Here is a 14,857-nt window from a genome sequence, read left to right as displayed (position 1 = left end):
GCCCCAAGGGAGTTTCTGATCCATGCCCAAATCTGCTTAGTTTCAGCAAGGGATCCGTGTCATGTACCCTCACCATGTATGTCCCAGGCAGCATCTGTTATTGAGAGGTAACCCACCTTTATAAACACCTATTATGTCCCCCCCCCGCTTTGCCCCCTAAACTTTGCCCCTTAAACTAAATGGTCCCAAAAGTTTCCTCACATGAAAGGTATTCTAAGGCCTCAATCATTTTAGTTGCCCTTTTTGATAGGTTATCCAGTATCGTTTTGGTGATGGTGTGACTTTATACAGTATTCAAAATATGGCTACACCATAAGATTATTTAAATTATAATACTGACCATTTTATTTACAACCTCTTTCCTTAAAATTCCTAATGATCACATTGTTGTTTTCACTGCCAATGTATTAGCATTACTGCAAAGTGTATCAGAACATTCTATGGGTCTGAATATTGCAGTGTGCCCAGGATCTGACCAGCAGCATGAGTCAATGGGGGCTGTTGAATAGCTGTTGGAACTAGCCACATGGAAACAAATGGGAAAAGAAGACAGTGGATAAATAGGGGGTAAACAGTAAAATGACAGAAACGGGAACATGTTGTCTGGAGCTGAACAAAGGGTTGGAAACTGCAGGTACAGACAGGAGGCTAGTGGCAATGCATGGATAGCATAAGATGGCATTGGTTCCCCCTGCTTATTGCTAAATGTTAATTAATTAATTAATTAATTAATTACATTTATAGCCCACCTTTCTTCCACCATGGCACTCAAGTTGGCTACATGTGGTTCCCGGGTGGTCTCCCCTCCAAGCACTGACCAGACCTAGACTTGCTTAGCTCTAGCAAAGTAGTTGTCTCATGTGCCTTTAGACCATGCCTCACACATCTGGAGGGCACCAGGCTGGGGAAGGCTGGACTAGCCGAACATTTAGGATTGAGGTGCCATGTATTTTCTAGGGCTCTCACCCAATCACTGAAATCTTAATCAATCAAAGTAGTTTTCATTGTTCAATTACATCTACATAAATTTGCACATGACTAAAATGATGGCTTTGAAGAAATAAGCACATGTCTTTGTTCTTAGATGGTGCTTGTAAATGTCTCTGAAGGTAACACCTTAGAAGAGACATTTCCTCCTGTGAGAGTGAAGGGGGAATGTCTCTTCTAAGATGGCACCTTGTAGTTATTCTGAGTATTTATATTAAAAATAATTAACATTTTTTTTAAAAAATGAGCTGGCTGTTAATTGGGGATGCCTTTTTAGTCAATTAAACTGTAAACAATTAATTGGTGAATGTGGTTGCAGCTCTAGTATTGCTGTTTTCCTACCTGTGGTTGATAAAAAGAAGCTGATTCTCTAGTATTACTTTATGCTTCAGCCTTGTGAAGCCATATATGCAGAGGAAGAGATCCAAACACTACATGGGCATCTGCATCTGCATTTGAGAATGGGGCTCCAGCGGCAAACCTCTTTAATTTTGCCCTTGAATTTTTAACACGTGACTTAAAACCCAACTTTTTATACTTGAGCACAAGCCCCACAGAAATCAATGAGACTTCCTAAGCTACTTATTTTATTCTGCTTCTTATGGTTCTTTTATGATTACTCTAGTAATAACATTTTGCCACTACCAGGTTAAAATATTTATTTGCAAGCAAAGAAGTATAGGATTTAGCTGCAGATCTTTTCTTACTCTTAAGCTGTCCACTACAACATCTATTCATGTGTCACCCCAACAATCACATACCATATTACCATATGTAGTCCATGTTGCAATCATATACCTTTGTATATCTTATTACAACACATGTAGATAATGCCTTTTTCATGCTAGATGATGAGTTAAGAGGTGAACTTGAGTCACATCTTGAAAAATAGAAGACAACCGACTGAGTGTTGCTGTTTTTTTATTTATAGATATCTAAAGTTCCAGTTGCTCTTGATTCAACATTTGCAGCATTAGGCATACTGCAGTCAAAAAATACTTTGATTTTTAGTTAAAACTAGAAAAGAAGAAATAGCAGTCAAGTACTTACTTGCAGGCAGTTGAAAATGACAAAGAAGACCAACATCCATAGATGTCTGTAAGCCATGTGCAGTCCTCCCCATAGCCACGTAATGGAAATGAGGGCAAAGAGGTATAAAACCAATGGGATCTCTAGAAACCATAAGAACAGAGGAATTTATCAGCTGATATGCTTTGCAAAAAAACAGTTTCAGACTATCGGTGTATAAAGATGTTTTATGTTCTCAATATCTCTTTTGTACATCAGAATTACATAATGAGGGCAATCTAGTGATGACCAGGCGAATTCCTGAATCTGCCCTTTCCTGCATTCTGTCAGAGGGATTTTTTGGGGGTGGGAGTGTGCACAGGAACTAGAGCACCATCTACTGACTAACTCAGCCAAAAGGCTGGAGAGCAAGGTCAGAAAAAGATCGTGAGGTCAGTAGATGCAGTTCTCTTATGAAATGCACATACATGGTACTGCATATGTTGGGAGGCAAAAGCATGTTTGGCAATATGGGAACCAAGTGCACAACTTGCTGAGTCAGCATATGTTTCTTGCCAAAGAATCAAAGTGCTGATGAGGACATAGCAGAATTCTACACTGCAAAGTCCAGAAAAAAGAACCTATGTTAAAATGAGGAAATTGAATGCCTTAAATTCCATGAAAAATCTAAAGCCAAGTGATACAATGTTGACCTTTGGTATTCACACTGTGCTCACAATGGATTTCTAAGTCCATATTTGCTCAGTTTTGTACATTTCAAGCTGCACAGGTGTTCTGAGAAGCGCTGCTCTTTCTCCACATTATTAATTAATGCAACTTCAGCAAAATGAACAAAACAAGCAAGGAGGAATAAGAACAGAAATGCTATAGCTTATCCAGTCTCCCAAACTTACATGTCTGTCCTTGATAAATCACATATTGAGGCAGGTAATGGACAGCATCCAGCAACGCAAAGGAGTTGTTGCCTCAAGGATTTCAATACCGTTACCTCCATCATCACCACCACCACCACCACCACAGTAGTAATATTTGTAAAAAATAATAAAAAAACCAGTTTATTTCTGTTCACAATCCAAGGACTGCTTGAAGCAACAGAACAAACGTAAGCAGGTGGTAAATTCTGTAGGTTTCCCCATCTAGGCTCTCACTGAATTCCATAAGGATTTTAAGGCTGCAACTGCAATTCTATGCCCGATGACCTGAGAGTAGGCCCCGCTGAACTCAATGGCACTTACTTTTGAGCGGACATATATAGGATTGCACTGCAAGTTTGATGGTAATATATTTATGACTGATTGAATATTAAACTGATAGTCTGACATTAGCCCCTATACAGACATTCTTCTTACCATGTAGAAGCAAAGCGTGAGGAAAGGAGTGCTCCAGCCCTGCCCCTTTCTGTTGGCACATTGTCACCCGCTCTGCTCGTGGAGGGTGACTGTCTGAAGAGGAGAGCCTGCTGTCTCCATGGGGGCTCGCCATGTGAGCAAGAACTCTGAACAATTAGGGTTTTTAATCATGTGGGGAGCCCCCATGGATACAGGAGGATCTCCTCTTCACACAGTTACCCTTTATGTGTACAGCACAACAAGAGCTACAATGTAGGGGGTGGGGCTAGCGTGTCCCCCCTCCCTGTGTGTTTAAACATGCTTAGAGAATGCCTGAATAGGGCTATTGTGTCAATGTCATTGTTCCATTCAACGTTGTTTGCCCAGATTACTACATTCAATAGCCTTATCGTGTAAACCCAGTGATAACCAAGGTTCCTGAAATGCAGTACTAATATAAATTAAGTTAACATAAATTGTGTTAAGTCTCTTCTTTTCATGGAAAGAAGAGAAACAACATAAGAAGCATATTGACAGAGAGTTCAACAGCAATGTGTCTTTGTCCATAGTCTATGTATTATTTGACTTCAAGGCTGTAGGACCATTCTGTTCAGGTATTCTCCTCCAATGTTCATAGCACAAAGCACAAAAGCAACTCGACAAACTTCACACCAGTTTTTCACACTGAGGTGTGCAGGTGATAGATGGAGTAAAGTCAAATCTTTAGTCCATCTTGCTTCATGCTGACTACTCTGACTGGTAGAAGTTCAAGCAGAGATTTCTTTTTTCATGCCCTGCTCCCAGAGATCCTTCACCTGGATCTGCCCAGGTTTGAACCTAGAACTTTGTACATGTAGGGTTTATATTTACTGATATCTTTGGTGAAATAGCCTATACTAGCTGGATTTCAAAAGTCTGGTTAACTTAACCTGTCCAGCTCCATTATCTTCAGACCCAAATACCCCATTCTTAAGCAGCCTCTCTGCTGGTATGGGTGTTCAGTTCCTGCGTCTGAATTCTGTCACACATGGATAAAACGGTGGATTTTTACTGTATGTGATTCATATCATGGAATCCTCTGTGGCCATTTGAAATCTTAATCCTGTTACTGGGCTGAATTTCCCTTCTGGAGACATGACCATATTCACACAACTCTGTTTTGATCAGCTTTTCGCAAACAGTTACACTTACACCCTCTTTGAGGACGTCAGCTATTCATTGGCCCAACAACAGGGGCATAGACACTCTTTGCCAATAACAGAGCTTCCTCTCTAAAGAGGCAGGACTCGATAAAAAGAAACCCCTTATTTAGGAGCCAAAAGGTTTCTATGGCCTCTGGAGAAGAATATCTTATACTCAAATAACATTAAACATAATAAGAAGTTGGAGTATGCCTTTTGAGGTTAAGGTCTTTGATTTTTGGTCTGCAATTAGTGCTGCCCTCCTTTTATTTCTGCTGACCTTGGGATGAATCCAAGATTAAGCAAGTAAACCTCCGCTTGCACAACAGGATTTCTCCTCCTCTCCTCCCCACTGTAGCCCCTTGCGTCCTCTCAAAATGTGGTCTGGATGATCCCAACCCTTGGTAGCAGGTTTTAAGGGTGCACTGATACTGCAAGAGGGACAGGGAATCAGTCCCCCCCCTTTCCAATAATGGAAGCTGTTCTGCCAGAGGGGAGGGTTAAATGAATATCACACCGTACCTGGTAAACCATCACAGCCAGGCATTTGCCTTAAGAATCTTGTTTTCTTTATCTTATTTATTTATTTATTTATTTATTTATTTATTTATTTCCACAATTTATATCCCACATCTTCAACATGCATTTATGTTCCCAGGGTGGCTTACAAAGTGGAATGACACAAGAGAAGTACAATAAAAGTAGAAATAAGCCATTCAAAGGAACATAGCAAACTAAAACAACAACAATCAATTGAAGCAGATAGTAAAACTTAAAACTGCCCCAAGTTAAAAATGCTTCTGATTAGTACTTCCTAAAAGCCTGGGAAACCAGGGCACCGGGCAAGGTTTTCTGAGGAGCATATTCCAAAGATGAGGAGCCACCACTGAAAAGTCCATTTCAAATCACCACACAGACAGTGGGGGCACCCAGAGAAAGTTTTCAGATGATGATCTCAGTGGATGGGCAAAATGATATAAGAGAAGGTGGAATGATATAGGATTTGGGTCCTAAGTCCTGTAGGACTTAGTTTATAGAAGTATTTCCTTATTTCCTTTTACACTTACATGACCTATGAACTCTGATTTCCTTAAAATAAACTGATTTTACCTTTTACCTGCAATACTGTAGCCCCCTTTGGACATTTCCTTCTTGCACATTCACACAACACATGAGGGGGATCAAGGCCACACATGCTAGCTCCTCCCCAACATCCCCATCGGCTCAACCCCTGACCTTTGCACACTGAGGTTGAAGGTCTGAAGGGGGATTCTTCACACGGTCAGCTGAACACACAGAGTCCTCCAACTGGGAACCTTGTGTGATCACAGTTCCCAGTCACATGGAGGATTTTAAACAGATTCAGCTAAATGCACAAAAAAATCCCCTTTCAGAGCTTCGGCTTCAAGGTGCAAAGAGCAGGGTAGAGCTGGCAAGGATGCAGGGCTCCCTTTCCATACATTACATGAATGTGTGGAGAAAAAGCTCTGAAGGGAACTTGTATCCTGTGGTTTTTCAAGCAATGGCTTACTCACATTACCAATGTACTACACTACGCTACTGATACCCAATATGGAAAAATAATCTTGATTTTTAAAATACTAAATAAGAAGAATTAAGAAATTTCTGGTAGCCTGATTGAATAGTCAGAGTGGTGGCAGAACTAATATTTTGTAAGATTTTGGATTTTTAAGAGAAACTGGTAGAGGTGAAAGGTGAGGCTGTTGGGAAAACCAGTGCCTGCCCCCACCTCCCCATTTCCATTATACTATCACCCTACACAATCTGCCAACTTTGGAGGCAAATACTCTTAAGGCAATCCTATAGAATATGTAAAATATGAATGGCTTCTTGAAGGGTTCACCACCATTTGGCCTGAAAATGCTTTACTGGAAATATTTTTTACTGTGCAATGGTATGCATGTTTACTCAGAAGTAAGTCCCACTGAGTTCAATAGAGTTTGCTCCCAAATAAGCATGCATAGAACTGTAATCAAAAAATCAAGTATAAGAATGACAGAAATTCACTGCCAGATATTGTAGACAATACTGAACCTGAAGGACCAACTGTCTGATTCGATATAAGATGGCATCCTATGTCTCATTGAAAAGAGATTCTATCCTGCTGGAGCTTGATGACCCAGATGACTAAAAAGCTTTGCTTAGGGTACTAATAGGAATGCCTCCTACACCTGTCCCACTGAAATGAATGAGGATACACCAAAGAACATGCTTTTGCACAACTCTCATTCCCACCAATTGAGAAAGCAGAAAATGTTCTTCCTAGTGAATTGTGCCCTGTATCATTAAAGCAGTTATCAGCTATTTCTCACTGTTAATTTGCATTCATACATTTTGCTTCCATTTTTCTCTTTAAATGTGCATCTTGTATAGCAACTCCTATGCCTTTAATGAACCCAAGCCACTGTGCTGTGAAATAAGAAATTAAGGCAACGTATTGAAAGCAATTAAGAAGCAGTAATGCATAAACTGTTCCTTTTTTAATGGCTGAGCCTAAGAAGTAAATTGATGCTGAAAATCTGAGCAAGTGAGGCCATATTAGCTATGTAGTTTTGTAGCACAGAGAGACATAAGACTCTGTTGCAGCCTTTCCCAACCTAGTGCCCTCCAGACGTATTAAACTACAACACCCATCTGGGTTATGTTGGGAGTTGTAATCTAACACACCTGGAGGTTGCCAGGCTGGGGAAGGGTGCACTGCTGAAACCAGCATACCAAGGTACAATGGGGAAAATTGTCAATGGGGAATATGTCAATATTTGACATCAGTCTGGGATGAAGTATGTCATATAGCTGGCATCATAGCTCAGTGGTAGGGCATACACCTATACAGGCAAGGGGCTTCTCCACACAGAACTTTTATCCTACTACTGAGATTGGCCACTCAAGGAAGTTTGCAGATCCTTTAGAGGACGTCGTCAACCTTCAGGGTGTCTCCCACACTAAATAACCTTTATTCCATTTTTTTTAAGATCGGAGATTAGGAGCTATCAAATTACAGCACTTGAGTTCCCTTGTGAAAGGAGGAAAAGCTGCAATAAGAGGAACTAGACCACAGCATCATCTAGCAGCTGCATAACGAAACATATGGAAGACTCAGATAAGGGGGAAAGGGAGGGGGAAGGAAGCACATGTAAAAGGAGTGTGTAGTGATCCTGCATTTAAAATGGAAGCAGAAAGCCCCATGTTAAATGTGGGGTTTTAGGCTGGTGCAGAGATATTCAAGGTCTGAGAACCAGTATCTCCAGTTAAACAATCCGCCAGAGCATGGCTGGGGAAGATCTGAGATACAGGAGAGTTGCCTCCAGTCAGAGCATTAAGCAAGAGTGACTAAGGGGCAACTCAGTATAGAGCAGTTATAGTGGATTTAAAACTTGCTCTCAGAGCATTTTTTGACAGGACACTTGAGCCAGATCAGATGCTCTCCTACAACAAAAAGGATTTCCCTACACCACCTGGCATCCAAGCTCAGCCAGTCTAGTCCCCACGGCAGAGCTTGGTCTCCACAGATGCAAAGAGAAGATTGCTTCTTCTGCCCTGCCCCAGCTGTTTAAATAAGGGAGCTGGCAACACTGGATAGTACTGCTGGTTGGACATGCCATTAGAGTTGGAAACATCTTTTGCAGGCAGAGCAGAGGAAGTTAAGACTAGGCTGTGGGTAAGCAGTGGTAACAGAGACTCTGCTCTGCTCCCGTGGCTTCTCCCAAGCAGCAGCCATCAGCACTGAGGACCAAGGGAACAAAGGATACCCCTTCTCACCATCCCAATACACAAACCTCACTAGATTTTAAGAACACACACAGCTGAATTCACTTGCTGAGCAAGGGCTGGATAACAGTTTGCTCATAGTTAAATAGGGGAGTGGGTGAGAGGCTGCTCAACTACCCTGTGGGATCTCAAGGGTGGCGACGGTGGCTTGTTTTGTGGCTACAACCCACTGCGTAGGTGGCAAAGAATCCATTATACTTCCTCCCCCCTGCATTTCCAAATTTGGGCCTCTTCCCTGAACAGCCTTTTTGTGAGATGCAAATTTCCTCCCACACCAAGTGTATGTGATGTCTCTTTACTCTTCTCACTTGCACTCTACTCTACAGACATCTGAGTGAATCTACCACAAAGCCCAATAGACTTGGTGCAGACACAAGTGTTATAATGTTGATATGTTCCATAGGAATATAGGAGGCTGCCTTATACTGAGTGAGACCATGGGTTGAACTAGCTCAGTATTGTCAGCAGTGAAGGCTGGTGGCTCCAATGTTAGGGGGGTAGTCAGAACTCTAAGGGGGCTATCCAAGGCACAGAAACTATCATTGGATAGCTCCTTTAGAGTTCTGACTGAAACCTGGAGTGGATTCACCACCCCACTGATATTGGAACCACCAGCCTCTGCTGATTATCGACATTGACTGGCAGCGGCTTGCTGGGCTTTCAGGACGGATTCTTTCCTAGCCCTACCTGGAGATGCCAGGGATTGAACCGGAGACCTTCTGCATGCAAAGCAGATGCTCTACCACTGAGCTATAGCCCCTCCCCATCTGCAAATAGTATTTTTTTTTTTAAAATTAACTGCTGCATTATATTAAAATGTTAAGTTTAGGCCTCATGCCGTGCATGGCATAATTAAAAGATGCTGAAGGTGTGCAAGGCTTCCTGTTTTGCTCAATTCATTTGGAGACAGCCTCTGCTCTATTATGCTGCAGCCTTGTCACTAACAATAGCTCCACTATGGAGTGCCTAACCTATTAATACAATGCTGAAACTCAGCCAGTTTTCATAGTTCAATAGCTGGCTGAGCACACCTCAGTGACATTTTGTCCTGGCAATCCAGTGTATTTTCATCAAACAAAGCCTTGAAAACAAGAACAAACAGAACTTGCTAAGCAACTCCTGGGATGCTTTAAAATAGGATTTGACCAAAAACAAGGTATTGTAGGGGTGGGGGTGGGGACAATTTTGTCAATAAAATGAGTTTAAAGCAAACAGACAGGAAATGAAGTGACTCTAATTGGCTTTGTTAGCTATATCCCATTTCCACATAATTAGCTTTCTCTAAGGGTGATTTAGGTCTAAAACTCAGAATAAAACCAGCAACAGTCATCACCTAAGTTCTCCATGAGTTTAAAGAAAATTCAGCACACCAGACAGCAAAAGGTTGGTGGAATAGCCAAGTCATTAGCAAACCTTAAATGCCATTGCTGGGACCTCCTTGGTCTGGTTACTTTGTGATGTGATCAAACCATTAGCTCTTTGTCACTCAGAAGGATGGGGGGTTGTGTTTAACTTTCCATCAGTCTATCTAAGTTTTGGAAAGATACACACACAACATCAACTGGCTTTTGTGTTTGTAGTCCAATTAAATCTTTAACAAGAACTCTTTCCAACTTAGGAAGAAACTGCTGGAGAAAACTGGAATGAACTGTTCCTACTGGCTTCTCAGCCACACTGGTCTGCCCTTCATGGCCCACCCCACGATCCAAGCTGATCCCATAAGCAAGTAACAGAACAGTGGAAGAGTTTAGGTAACAGTACATAATACGTACAGGCTGACTGAAAAACAGGTGAATCCCTAAATTGCCAGTTCACTTCTACTATTACTAAAGTGCAGATATACAGTTTTGTACTCTTAATCATGTGTACTATATGGGGATTACACAACCTGATGCTAGATCAAATTACATGGAAATACTGGCCACAGTTCAGCCCAGCTCATTCTGAGTCTCACTGATTGCGATAGGAGAGTTTAGTACATGATTTACAGCACAATCCTATACAAGTCTATTCAGAAGTAAGGCCTATTGAGTTCAATGGGGCTCATTCCTAGGTAAGTGGGTATAGGATTGCTGCCTGTTTCTCCCCTTCAAATCAATGGGACTAAAATGGTGTTTAATTTTGTGAATTTACTAGTCAGGGAGTGATAGAAGAAGCTGCAGCTAGTAGGATATTCCCTTTTATGGGAGCCTTCTCAGAATCTGCCCCAGGAGCCTTATTAAAATTATACAACCAATTAAATCAATTCAGATAAATAATGTTATTGTATTAAAGTTTAAAGCCTGGATCTGGCACTCCTAACAGTGCTAAGGTATTGTAGTATGTAAAACTAAACACGCCCCCCCCCCCAAGAACAACCCCACAAAGGAAACGTTTATGATAATGGGAATTTTATTCCACCCCAAACTCCAGCTAAGGATGAGGATTTTATTGTGTCCCAGCCTTCAGCTGAGTAATAAAAAAAAAAATGTAATGATCTCCACAGGCAGTACGGCAAAGATTCCAAGTATTCAGATTATTTGTTAATGAATTGCACTCCTTGCAAGTTCATAAACATTCCTAACTGCCCAATCCTGGTCCCACTGTGTTCTATAGGGATTATTCCCAAATAAAAGTGTATATGACCATAGCCTAAAGTTATCAACCAAATGATACCCAACTGTCTTTAGCTTGGATAGGGGCACCTGAGCCTTTTAATTATTCTACTAAACCCCAAACTATATAACACCTCCAAATGTGTATAAGGGTAGTCCAACGGCCCTTTAAAACACTTCTGATGGGGGCAAGTAGGAGTGGAAAAGCAGCAGGGTGGAAAGGCTTAGGAGGCCCCTTCTTTCATTCCTTCTCTACTCCCAATCACTCCTAATGGAGGCAGGTTTTTTCCTGTTCTAAAGGGGCCATCAGCCTACAGCAGGGGAGGGCCACATGTGGTCCCTCTGGTCTCTAGTGTGGTGTGGTAGCAGCAGCCAGCAGCAAAAAAAAAAAAGCTTTTGTTGCATTAAACTGCAATGGAGGCTTAAAATGGGCAAATTTAGCTTGCAAGTCAGCTACATGTGTCCCCCTCCATTGTGGTTTGCCACGGACATTCTTGCTGCCACACCACTTTATTTCAGTGATGGTTCTGTGGCACTAGTGGCAGGAGTGTGGCCCGTGTATCTGTGTCTGTCTAGGAGGTGAAAAGCAGCCCCTGGGGCCCCCAAGGTTGCCCACCCATGGGTTACAGTTCCATGCATTTCATTTCATGTGTTTAGCCCAAGAGTGAATTTGCAATTAAATGTGGTGTTGCTGCTTTCTTCATGAGGTAAAGCACTTAGTGAAGCTTTAGCTGAGACAAATGCTACTGGGGAAGGCGTCCCCTTAGCTAAGGGCCTGATTAGGAAGCTAGGTTGTTGGCAGGACAATCAACAAAAATATTCTGATAACTGGTCCTTGTTTTTAGAATTGCAACATTGGTTATTGGGGGGGGGATATTTTTAGCTGTTGGCGAAGGATCAAAAGACTTTGAGGAATGAAACCACAATGATCCATATTTTTCTGTCAATTAAATGTCAATAGCTTTATGTTAGCATGAGTTGACAGATCAGAAAACACTGTATATTTTGTTTTAAGGACAAAATACACTATCCTTTGTTACTTAAGTTAACAATATTAGAGATGACGACCCTGTACTGAAAAGCAAGTAAGTCAAGAATGTAGGACACACCCACAAGCAATTCCAAATGTTTGACTTTCCTTTGTAATGTCAGCATATTGTGTTCATTTTTTTCCTGGCTATGGTGTTTAGATTTTTCTAAAAAGTCAATAAAAAGATGAATTAAAACATTGCGCTAATAATGCCCTGAGTTCTTTTGTAAGTATTTGCTTTGCTTTCTACATTTTTGACATTTTTCCAATTACTCTGGATTTTTAGGTTAGGCTGAAAACTCTATTGCAAAATAAGTTTTATTCTTTTTTTATTTTAAATTTAAATTTTGATTACCTATCAAATTCCAAAAAACATGAAAGTTAAAACATCCATTAAACAACATTCAAAATAAGTTTTATTCTATCCAGAGTGGGGCAAATATGGCAGAAATGGGGGTGCACTGTGCATTTTATATGGCAACCAAATTCTTAGGGGAAGATCCTGCCAAAGGAAAGCATTTGAAGCCCTCTTGAATTCAACGGGAGAGGTTTAAGAACAAGCTTAGCTGAACTCTCTCAGTTAACGACATGGTGAGGTTCTTACTACAGTTTTAGCTGTTCTTAGAAGATTATGCATAGGCTGCCCCTGTGTTACATAAAGGAAGGAAACAAAGTATCAACACAGGAAAAACGTTAATCCAAAAGTAAAGCTACTTTTAGTAAAGAAAAGAGTAAAGGACAATGGCCGAGCTGGAATTACAAAAGTCATGCATGCTAAATCAGGCACCTTACCAGAAGCTTTCACACACGTAGGGGATGATCCAGTAAGGCACCTCAGAAGTTCAAGCAAGGATTCAAACAACAGGTGGGCACCCAACATGCTTGTGAAGATGTGTGAATGAGAACAATGTAGAGGACTCTGGATCATGATCACTATGCATGATTCTTTGCTTACAGTATTACAGAGTTGGAAGGGACCTCAAAGGTTATCTGGTTCAGGAGTGCGCAGACCAGATCTAGATCTACACTAGTGCTCTTTATCAGTATTGAAGTGCACTGATAACTAGGGATGTTAGAGAATTCCGCCACGGACTCCAGTGAGGCCGGATTCTTTAGAATCCGGGCTCCCAGAGTCTGTGGCAGAACAGAGCAATGCCCTCCTGCCACCCCGCGAAACCTCCCCGGGACGGACCCTACCTTGTGCCGGCTTTCTGCTGCCCTCATCTGTGGGTGCAAATAGCGGCTCCAGTCTGCGGATGCCATTTTCCTCACTAAGTTAGCCGTCATAGACTATGTATATATTTACGTAGCCTATCACAGAAAAAGCAGGGACGCAAATGGCGTAGCAGCCGCCATTTGGTCCCTGCTCTTTGCCGTGATAGGCTACGTAAATATATACGTAGCCTATCATGGCCTAACGTAGGGACGCGAATGGCGGTCACTACGCCAGCCACCATTTGCAGCCGCAGCAGCCTGGCAGTGGACGGCAGTCCGGCTGTGGATGGGCCCAGCCAGCAGCTCTGCGGACTCGCTGCGGAGCGGAGCCGGCCGGGCAGGATTCCAGGGTGAGGGACGGATCGCCTCCCCACCACCGCGGATGCCCCTGAACGGAGCTAGGTAAGGGATTTGTACATCCCTACTGATAACTGTTGGGCCACATTACATATTCCATATAGCACTTTTCTAGCATTATTTCCCACTTTTTATTCCATAATATCCAAAATACCATAACAGATGTCACTGTGTGTGTTACAAGGTATAAATGCACAAAACGGATATAGCGTCACCATGTTGGGATCATATTGATATGACACCAAGTGTAGATCTGGCACAGGTTTATAGGATTTACTTTGTTTTTCATTAGAACCCTGAGGGTCCACTAACCAGAGCCAGGTGCAAAACAGTGATTCAAATGGGCAGACATGTGCTAAGAAATAAGGAACAGGGTACCTCTGAAGACATGCTCAGCCCAGGAATGTGATCAGTAGGAGAACCAAGCTCACAAGTCCTTTCGCACAAAAATCCACTTCTAATCCCTCCCCCCGCTCCCCCGTTCCTTTTTCAGCAACCTGCTGTCAAGGGCTCCTTGGAGGCCTCTCTCAGTCTAATCCAGTAGCCAAGTCCAGACACAGACAAATGGATTCTTTTCAAAGCTTTATTCCTCTTTTACAACTTAACAACTCTACTGTTAGCAACTAGATATGAGCAGCAGAGTACCTATGCCCTACGTTGGAACAGTTAGTCCCTGTTTAAAAGGGAATTACTGGCAGACCCCTGAACTTAAGGACTAGGGAGAGTCCCTCCCCTTTTCCCTTGGATCCTCTGGGCGCAGCCGTTGTTTGCGCGCCAACCGGGCACTACGCTTCCTTTCTGCGCCCTCCATTTGGCGCCGCTCTCTGTGTCGGCGTCGCACGTCCATCAAGTCTGCTTCCCGTGCTCTGTCACTCCCAGGACTGCTATCTAAGCTAGGAATGCTGGTGGAAGGAATCTCCGTCAGCTGTTGGCCCCGGGAAAGAGGAGCACGCTCCTCTCCCAGGAGCAACTCCTCTTCCTCAGAATCAGAACTACTCTGGGATTCTATGGGCTCAGTGTCCACCCTGACATCTACTTTAGGGAAAGACATTTTAGTTGTTACCATCGTTAAACGATTGGGAGTCATAGACCATTGCCTATCTATTGCAAACCACCCAGAGATCTACCAGTAGATTGCAATCTACCTTCTGCTCACCCCTCAACACCCTGCTAACATCCCTGAAAGAGGGCCATTCATCCTCTGCTTAGAAAGCACTAACAGAGACCATCACTATCTGAGGCGCTCTCTGTCCCACTGCCGATTAGCTTGTCCTGTCACAATGTTCTTCCTAGTGTTTAGTTGAAATCCCCTTTCTTGTAATCTGAATCTATAGGACCAGAGGTCCT

At 42.4% G+C, this 14,857-nt stretch overlaps 1 protein-coding gene across 1 annotated transcript in view; it reads right to left on the bottom strand.

The window, feature by feature from the left end:
• Positions 1–14,857, bottom strand: part of ADGRV1 (adhesion G protein-coupled receptor V1) — a 391,637-nt gene that overhangs the window by 29,482 nt on the left and 347,298 nt on the right. The window contains exon 87 of the mRNA XM_084833645.1: positions 2,038–2,159. Coding sequence (XP_084689771.1) covers positions 2,038–2,159 — 122 coding nt within the window. The remainder of the gene's footprint in view (positions 1–2,037; positions 2,160–14,857) is intronic.

The sequence above is a fragment of the Heloderma suspectum genome, chromosome 2 (genome assembly GCF_057233095.1).
Source record: "Heloderma suspectum isolate Gila_16-S chromosome 2, 16-S_ref, whole genome shotgun sequence".
Classification (NCBI taxonomy): domain Eukaryota; kingdom Metazoa; phylum Chordata; class Lepidosauria; order Squamata; family Helodermatidae; genus Heloderma; species Heloderma suspectum.
The sequence above is the reverse complement of the archived record's forward strand: the minus strand, read 5'-3'. Positions and strand labels throughout refer to the sequence as shown.